At 56.0% G+C, this 8,625-nt stretch overlaps 1 protein-coding gene across 1 annotated transcript in view; it reads right to left on the bottom strand.

The window, feature by feature from the left end:
* The window catches only part of LOC111154764 (transcription elongation factor A3), a 37,289-nt gene extending 29,159 nt beyond the window's left edge, over positions 1–8,130 (bottom strand). The window contains exons 1-4 of the mRNA XM_022514656.1: positions 8,006–8,130; positions 2,779–2,841; positions 1,747–1,852; positions 1,120–1,261 (exon numbers count right to left, since the gene is read on the bottom strand). Of these exons, the coding sequence (XP_022370364.1) occupies positions 1,120–1,261; positions 1,747–1,852; positions 2,779–2,841; positions 8,006–8,074 (380 nt within the window). The 5' untranslated portion in view covers positions 8,075–8,130. The remainder of the gene's footprint in view (positions 1–1,119; positions 1,262–1,746; positions 1,853–2,778; positions 2,842–8,005) is intronic.
* Positions 8,131–8,625: the final 495 nt, after the last annotated feature.

Genomic DNA, 8,625 nt, shown 5'->3' with positions numbered 1-8,625 from the left:
ATCATGACCCGAGCCGAAGGCAGAGGCTTTAACCCACTGAGCCACCCAGGCGCCCCAAAATCTTTTTAAAATATTGCTATATCATGGATGATATTATCCATAAAATACCTACTATTATCTACCATCAGATACTATTCTTATTTAAAACTGCCTCCTTACCTATTAGATGAACAAATGCAGATCCCTCCCCCCAGACCCAGGGATTTAAGGGCTCTAGTCACATAGGGAACAGGTCGGATTTATTTGTACATTGATGAAGACTTTCATCTGCTATCATGGATAAGGCATTTGAGCCTATATGAAGTCATGCAATTTGGGGACCCTGGTTAGGTGGGCAAGGGGGAATGGACATGGAGTTGAGACAAACAACTCTTCTCAGCAGAAGTCTGGGGGTCTGACAAAGATGCGATCCCACTCGGTCACAAAACAGCTGTGTGGTCTTGGAAAAGTCCCTGCTCCCCAACCTTCGGCTTCCTCCTCACGAAATGGAAATGTTGAATAGAGAGGCAACAGAACACTTTACTTTCTGTGTGGTTAAGTGAGTTCCTAGCCCCATTTACCTGGAACCCTGACAAGGGCGGGATGTCAGCTGTGTCACTAGGCAACGTTGCTTATAGCAAATGAGCCCTGATTGGTAAATTACATGCAGGCAGGAAGGGCTCTGAACGCAATATAAATAATTAGTGGAAAACCATAGCTTTTGGGGGCTGCGCCAAGGACAGTGAATCCTGCTGGGATCCTGGCAGTTTGTCTTCTCAGTCAGGGGTTCACGGCCTCCTCATTGTGGACTCATTACCCTGTACCTGGGTAGAACTCAGAAGAGCTCTGGAGGCTGTGTGGTCCCCTAGCAGATGAGAAAGGCCTGGGCCTGCCCTGCTGGCACAGTGTGCCTCCTGCCCCAGCGTCCCTCTCGGTAAAGTCAGTGACAGGGATGGCCTATTTGGGTCTTGCGGGTCTGTCTGACTGAGCCCAAGAAGAACCCCTCAAAGGGGCCCCATAGGAGGTGAGAGCAGCAGCTCCTCCCAGGGCATGAGGATTAAATGAAGTTATAGAAACAGAGCCACTGGCAGAGGACAGGACAAATGTCACCCCCTTCTCTCCATCCCAGAAAAAAAATACCTGTCTTTGGGCTCTTTGCCTCGTTTTTCCCTTGGTGGAGAAAGATCTGTCTCTGGCTTCCAGTCAGAACAGTGAAGCCCTTTTTCCTTCTTTGCTTTGTCTCTCTCCTCTCCTTTTTCTCCTTTGGGGGGTCCAGGGGAGTCTGAAAACGAAAGCATGGCATTAGTCCCAAACTGCGCTCTATCTCCGCAGACCCCAGCATGACTTCGGGGAGGGCGGAGCAAAGGGCAGGGACCGCGACAGCAGCACATGCCCCCAACACACCCTTACACTCACACAGAAATACATTCACACACGGATGTTTATGCAACATACACATACGTGTGCAAACCCGTGCTCATACGGGGATAGAAAGGTATCTGCACACAGACCGTATTTACACAAATGCGTCTATACAGACGTGTGCTCTCTATAGAACATGCAAGCACACGGAAATACATACATAGAGGCACACGTTTACAAATGTGCAGAGCGTGTGGGCCAACACTGGCATTCTCCGCTACGAGGCCCCCTGTCATTTCTTAAGTCATTTGACAAACACGCACTGAGCGCCTGCTGTAAGCCAGGCATGGTCCCAACCCAGGAGAAGGGAAAAGCACAGCCCAAGCCGACTTTGACTTCTCTCACCCAGCAGCCGCTTCCAGTTTTTGATGAGGACTTTGGCCAAGGACACAACCTCCTTGTCTGAGCAGTGCTTGCGGACCCCATTGACGGCCACTCCAATCCTGGTTGTCTGCAAAGCCAGAGGGTCAAGGGCTGGTCTTCCAATGGGCCCCCAGGACTGGTGACCTTAACTGGCAAGGCCCGCCCCTGCTCAATCCCCACCCTGTCCCCCGCCCCAGCCTCTGCAGAGCCCTGGCCCCGAGCCGTGGCTGATGTCGTGACACTGGTCCTGCAGCACGCACTGAAGTCCAGGGCCCAAGGCCCGGCCCCCAGCCCCGATGGTGACCATGGCTTCGGTGAAAAACTGCCGCTGAGGACCCCTCACCACGTCTACCTCCTGGCATCTCTGAGTTCAAGTTTCAGCTGAAGACACAGGTCTTCAACCCTACAGCTTGGGTCTGTGCTGATTTTTTTCAGGGGTGAGAACTTCTGGTAATGCTTGGGGGCTGTTTGGGCAACACAGGGAGGGTCTAAAAGTGGGCAACTTTTCCTTCTCCCTGGATCACTGGCCTTTCAGATCCCATTAGGCCCAGTGACTCAGGTGGTTGGGCCACTGCCTTCAGCTCAGGTCATGACCCTGGAGTTCCGGGACTGAGTCTCACATCCGGCTCCCAGCTCTGTGGGGAGTCTGCTTCTCCCTCTGACCTTCTCCCCTCTCATGCGCTCTCTCTCTCTCTCAAATAAATAAATACAATCTTAAAAAAAAAAAAAACAGATCCCATAGGCCCAAGGGCTTAGGAATTGGGGTATTTAAGAAAACAAATCGGTCCTCCTCACAGACCTAGAGGGCCTCCTGCCCTTGGAAGGTACCAGGCTGCCATCTCAGTGCCTCAGTCTCCACCCTCAGGGCGCAAGACCTCTCCCGCCCTTGGCCCTCCCGTCAGAAATCCCTCCCAGACCCCACCCTTGAAGGGTCCCCCCAGGTCTTCCTCTTCCCCAGAAGGTCTTCCCCATCCCCCAGGCACAGCCCCCCGAGGCTTCCCATCCCCGCCCCACCTGGAGTAGCTGGATGGACATCCGACAGCTGTTCAGCTTCTTCAGAAGGTCGAGGGCCGCTTCCTGTGGGAGGCCACAAGGTGAGGACAGGGGCCATGGTCTCTGCCCCAGGCCCCTTCCTGACACTGTGTGGTGTTGCGGGAAAGAGGGGTGCAGGAGGTAGGGGAGATTGCTCAGCTACAGGATAAACGTAGCCAAGTGGTTGAAGGATAGGCAAGGGATAAAAAGAAGGAGAGAGGGAAAAAGTTCTGCCCCGGACCAGCCCCCTAACTTCCTCTCCCACCACCCAGCTGGCTTCGTGCCCTCCCTGAGCCGGGTCCCAGCTCTACCCACTGCCCCTCCCCCCGACCCCGGCTTCGGGTCTGCTGTTCCCTCTACTGGGCATGCGCTCTCCTCCGCCATCTTGTCCTCTTAAAGTAACTACTTCATGGTTTCTTGTTACTGCTTTTGCGTCTGCAACCTCAGTCCTCTGCTTGCCTACTGTGAGCTCCTGCAGGGTGAGGACTGTGCTTTTTTTTTTTCTTAATAGCTTTAATAAGATATAACTGATATGCAATGCGCTGCATGTTTGATGTTTGTGTACACCCGTGAAACCATCATCACAATCAAGAGAAGAACATAGCCGTCATCCCCCAAAATTCCCTTGTGCCCCCTTGTGATCCCTCCCGCCCTGCACCCCAACCCCAGGCCCAGGACACCAGTATTCTGACGTCAGTCTAGATGCATTTGAAAGGATTTTATATAAAGCATACTGCGGGGGCGCCTGGGTGGCTCAGTCAGTTAAGCCGCGGCCTTCGGCTCGGGTCATGATCCCAGGGTTTTGGGATCGAGTCCCACATTGGGCTCCTTGTCCAGCAGGGAGCCTGCCACTCGGCCTGCTTGTGCTCTATGACAAATAAATAAATAAAATCTTTTTAAAAAATAAAGTGTACTGTGATGGGCTTTCTCCTTGACTCTGCATAATTGAGATTCATGTATGTTGCTGCATAGACCAAGAATTCTTTTTATTACTGAGTCGTTTTCCATCGCAGAGATGTACCACAACTGGCTTATCCATTCACCTGCTGGTGGGACGTAGGGGTAGTTTCCAGCTAGGCCAAGGAGCATTCACGTACAGGTCCTTGTATGGACATATACTTTCATTTCTTTGGGGCAAAGAGGACTGTTTTAGTCTCTGAAACCTCAAGGTTCAGCACACAGCTCAGCACTCTCTGACTGAATGGCTAAAGCAGAGAGCAGAGGTGGGAAGGGAGAGGTGGAAGGGAGCAAAGGACCTCAGATCTGAAAATCTGCTGGCTGCCAGGCCCTGTGAACCCCTGCCCCCATTTCAGCCTTCTCCTTCCTACACCCACTTCCCAGAGGCCATCCCTGCCTCTTGTCCTGAGCTCGGTCCCCTGGGAGCGCCAGCTGTGTCCTGCATGCCCCTTGCCCTGGTCTCAGTGTGTGGTTTCAGCTGCCAGCCCCTGCCTGCCAGGCTTCCTTGCCAAGACCGTGTCCCAAGGGCTGCCCTCAGCCTCTCTTGGAACTCGGTCTGTAGTACGTTTTCGGAGGCGTGACCCGTGGACGTGCAAGCGTGTATATAAACGTGTGGGCAAACAACTCTGCGTGCACCACTAATTCAAGGCTTCCTGGGTGCTGGGTCCTGCCCTCCGTCCTTCACCTGCATTTGTCCCTTTCACTCTCACACTGGCCCTGTGAGGCACATACTATCACTAGCCCCCTTCTTACCAAATTACTACCCCATTTTCACAGATGAGCCACCCAAGGAACAAAGAGATTAAATACTTTGCCCCAAGTTGCAAGACATTGACCTGGGATTCGAACTGAGGCCCCTCGGCTCTAACCACGATATAAACTGCGTCGAGATGGACACGTAGCGACCTCGGGGTGTGCGATTACGAAATATGAGTAAGGGGAGTGGCCAGTTGCTCAATGTTTAATGCCCAGTTCTCAAAGAAAAAACCACCTGATCTGTAGTGTTTGTCAATTTCTATCATGTCAATAGTCCTCCCATGGCCAGTTTCAAGCTACCAACCGCTGTCACTGAAGTAAAGGAGGGACTGGGAAGGGACATGCAGAACCATGCATTATACGCTGTTTCCACCATATTGATGTGATCTGAGTGAATCAGTCTAGACCCCAGGTGATAGTGAAATGAAGTAAAACAATTAGCAGTGATGGCTTTGGAGAGTTTATTACCTTTGTTTTTAATATAACTTATTTAATTGTAAGTATATCTTTACTTTTTAAGATAATGCTCTACGTAGGGAATATAGTCAATGGTATTTTATTATTTTTTAGAGATTTTATTTATTTCAAAGAGAAAGAGCGAGAGCAAGAGAGAAAGAGAGAGAGAGAAGCAGACTCCCCACTGAGCAGAGAGCCCAACGCAGGGCTCGATCCCAAGACCCTGAGATCATGACCTGAGCCGAGGGCAGATGCTTCACCCACTGAGCCACCCAGGCGCCCCAAGTCGATGGTATTTTAACAGCATCATACGGTGACAAGCGGTGGCGTACAGAATGTATAGAGCTGAGGAATCACTATGTCATACACCTGAAAGTAATGTCACATCGGCTGTCAACTATAATCAATTAAAGAATAAAACAGCGGCTGTATTTCACAGCCAGCTTGGAAAATTCCTGAAAAATCAATAGTGGCTGTGGCTGCAGCTCACCATGGGGCGTGTGTCTCTGTGCGTCCCACTGTACCGCTAGGGGGTGATGGAGAGAAACTGCCAGGAACCCCGAGGGAGAGCTGCCAGCTGTGACTCTCCTTGTACAGGGCTGGGGTGTGCGCCCAGCTGTAGCTCTGGTCCCCGCGTGGAGCTGTGCGTGTGCGGCTCCGAGCAGCGTGTCTGTGTGTCTCTGTGGGATGATGCCCGTGTTACAACCTCTGAGTGGGTCAGTGTGGCTGTCTGAGGGTGGTTCTGCGGCGCACACATGTATGTGTCTTTCTGGAAACATCATGGCCACTGTATCTGGCACGGTCGGTGCCCGTGGCCGTGTCTCATACGCAGTTACGTGTGTAGATGCTTGTCTAGCTGTTGCGGTGTGTGGCTGCGTGTGTGCAGCTATGTTTGTTGTGTGTGATTGTGTGTATGTGTCGCTATGGCTGTCGCTCTGGCTCTGTGTCTGAGGCTGCTTCAGCCGGACGCTCACAGCAGCTGACAAAAAGCCCTTAGTATGTTGCTGGGACTTCGGTAACTGGCAGCAAACCCCAGGCCTGAGCTGCAACGTGGAGGATCCGTCTTGTTACAGGAAATGTGTCCTCCTCTCCCTAACCGCTGCTGGGCGGGCCCCACTTTTGCTCCCAGAGCAGGCCCCGCCTCTCCCAGCCACAGGCCATGAGCTTGTGCCCACCCAGAAGCTGCCAAGAGCCCAGGCGCAGACGTGGCCGTGAAGGAGCTCTGTGCTACCGAGACCTTGCATCCAGATGGGGCTCTTTCCTGGACGGAGCTCTGGGTACTTTCACAGGAATCCATCCCCCAAGGGACACAGTTTCCTCTTCCCATTTCACAGAAGAGGGCACTGAGGCCCAGAGAGGGAAAGCCTAGAGAATGGTGAGCCTAGGACCATACAAGGAGTGAGGGGGAAGCCAGGGCAGGTCCCCTCCTTCTCAGCCAGAGATCTACTCCCCCAAAACTGCCTTTCCCCAGGTGTCCCACCACCCCCACCTCCAGCCCAGAATCTGCTGGCCCAAGCCTGGGGTTAGCCAGGGACAGGTCTGTGAGGCGGAATTGAGCTCAGCAGACAGGGGCCTGAGCTCCACCACTTGGGGCTGGGAAAACGCCCTCGGATGTGAGGCTCAGTTCCACTGATCTTGGAACTGGGTGGGGAATCCGGGAACCGGGTTGGGAGAGGCTGGGCTTGTAAGGGTGACGGGCTCCCAGCACTCCACAGGTTTCGTGTCCCACCTTGCTGTCCCAAAGGAGGAGTCATTGTTTAACTCTTACTAAACATCCATGCAAGTGCTCCCAAAGGCCTCACATCTCTTCCACACTCACCACTGCCTGCAGTCACTCCTTCCCAGGAGGTAATCTCATCTCTTCCCTCCACGTGAGGAAACTGGCAGACTCTGGCCTTTATACGGACACCCACTCACTGTGCCTACTCTAGGGCTGCTTGACACAGTCCTTGGTTCTGGTGACTCTTCCTTCTTCCCCATTCTAAAGCTTCCCTTAGGGGCCATCCCTTTCCCAAGCTCCTAGAGTCACAGAAAGGGCTGAAAAGACAGGTCAGGCTCCCAGCAGGGGCTATGGAGCTCTCAAGGGCTAAGTCGTCCTCTCTTCCCTCTCCGGGTGTGCTCAGGCCTTCCCAGACCCAAGGCCAAGTTTGCTCTGATCAGGCAACCTGGTGGCCGCCAGCTTGAGGCAAAGATCATGGTGAGGATCAAACATTAACTTGAAGTTGGCCTGAGAGCCGCGGGCCGCGCAGGTAGGGCCCTCCGACTGCATTCTCCTCTGGGTCCGGCTCTCCCCTCCAACCCTCCACCCCCCCGGGCCCAGGCCTACCGCCAGTCCTCCTTCCCTCCCCGCCCCGAGGGCCCCCGAGGGCGCAGTGGCTGCCCGGCACCTGTTCGGGCCCCGCCCGCAGGGGCCCCACCCAGCGGCCAAGTTAAGGGAAAGTTGCAAGTAGAACCGCTCCTGGCGCCCGCAGGCTGTGAGGTTGTGGGATCTGCGGTCCCTTGCTGCCTTACCCTAGATCCGCTCCCCGGATGAGGGATGGAGGCGGCTCAGCACCCTACATCAGCTCAAGTTTCTTTGCCCCTTCTCGGGCACCCAGGATTTTGCAATCCACCCCCTCCTCCCCGCGCCGTTCCCCCTTCTCCCCCGCCCCGCTGTCGCCACCACTCCCCGGACTTTGCCTTGAGTCCCCGGACTCCGAAAGTCCTTTTCCAGGTCCCGGTCTCTTCGCTCGCTTTCCCGGGCCCTGCGCAAGCCACCCAGGGCCCCTGAACCCCGCTGGTCCAGAGAGGCGTGCATAAGCCTCGTCTCTGGGGCCCGCGCGATCCTGCCCAGCGCCCTGGGCCGGGCACACGCCCACCCCGGGGGTTCGCAGCAGCCCCCAAGGAGCGCTGCGTCCTGCGCCAGCCGCTCCTCCCTCGGGCCCCGGCGTCCCGCACGCGCCTCCCGGGCGCCTGGCCAGCACGCGCCCCCGGGACTCCCGGCTCGCACGCGCCGCGCCTCCTGGAGGCGGGGGCCGTGGCCCGAACTCTGCGGCCTCACCGTGTTCTTCCTGGCCACCATCTTCTCCAGCTTTCTGGCGATCCTCAGCAGCTCCTCTTCCTGGCCCATGCTGGCGCGCGACGCCCGCCGGGGCGAGGGGCGCCTGGGCTGCGGGAGGCGCGAAGGCGGAGGGCGCGCGACCGCGCGGGCCCCAAACCCACACGACGCACACGCCTGCGGGGGCGGGGCTCTCCCCCCACACCCCCTCGGCCCGCCCGCCTCGCAGCCGCAGGGGGGGAGGGGTGACGTGCACTAAATATAGACTTCAAGGACTCGCGCGGGCAAAGTTTGCCGGCGCCGGCGGGTTTGGCCTCTCGAGAGGGACGGGGCCGCGCGAGAGAGGGCCCTGCGCCTCGGCCCTTCTGCCGAAGCGAGGTTTGGCAATTGGGGAGGCCGTGGTCCCCGGACGCAAGGGGCTGTCTCGGCAAGGAGGGCGCCTGAGGGTGCCCCAGCGCTCTGGGAGGAGTCCTGGCTCCAGCGACTCTGCACGGTCGCAGCTCCAAGCGGGCGGACCTAGCTCCGTGCCTGCGCCCAAGTGCAGGCAGCTTGCAGCGCTCGGCTCATATTTCGTGCGCGGCGGTCAAATCCAACTCTGCTCTACCGGGGCCCGCTCATTCGAT

Source organism: Enhydra lutris, unplaced genomic scaffold (genome assembly GCF_002288905.1).
Source record: "Enhydra lutris kenyoni isolate GAN:26980312 unplaced genomic scaffold, ASM228890v2 scaffoldscaffold38, whole genome shotgun sequence".
NCBI lineage: Eukaryota > Metazoa > Chordata > Mammalia > Carnivora > Mustelidae > Enhydra > Enhydra lutris.
Note: the sequence above shows the minus strand (reverse complement) of the source record. Positions and strands in the feature narration are given on the sequence as shown.